Genomic DNA, 440 nt, shown 5'->3' on the forward strand with positions numbered 1-440 from the left:
TATTTCAATTTTTTATTTAATATACATTATCTTCATAATTTAAATGATCATATGAATGAATATTTTATATTGAAAAAGAAAAGAAATAAAACTAAAGGATTTTTTTCTATATCTTTAAATTTAAAAGAACGATTATTAGGAAGAAGTAAGAATAATAAATATGATAAAGATAAAAAATATAATAATATGAAACAACCATGTGATGTTCATATGAATGATAATGATTTATGTGATTCTATTAACAAAGAGAAACAAAATGGACAAAGTAAAGAAAATATTAAAAGTAAAGAAAATATTAAAAGTATAGAAAATATTAAATGTATTAAAAATATGACCAATACACCTAATTGTAATTTTAAAAAAATATCTGATTCTACTATAAAAGATGAAGATATTCTTTATTTCTTATTTATTAATTATAATTATTGTATATTAAATTA

General features: G+C 16.1%; 1 protein-coding gene across 1 annotated transcript; it reads left to right on the forward strand.

Moving 5' to 3' along the window:
* PGSY75_0003700A (putative phosphatidylinositol 4-kinase) lies at positions 1 to 440 on the forward strand (the record flags this gene model as incomplete). The annotated part of the gene is made up of 1 exon (XM_018783170.1): positions 1 to 440. A coding segment is annotated over one exon (440 nt), but the record flags the coding sequence as incomplete, so codon positions are not given.

The sequence above is a fragment of the Plasmodium gaboni genome (genome assembly GCF_001602025.1).
Source record: "Plasmodium gaboni strain SY75 chromosome Unknown, whole genome shotgun sequence".
Lineage (NCBI taxonomy): Eukaryota > Apicomplexa > Aconoidasida > Haemosporida > Plasmodiidae > Plasmodium > Plasmodium gaboni.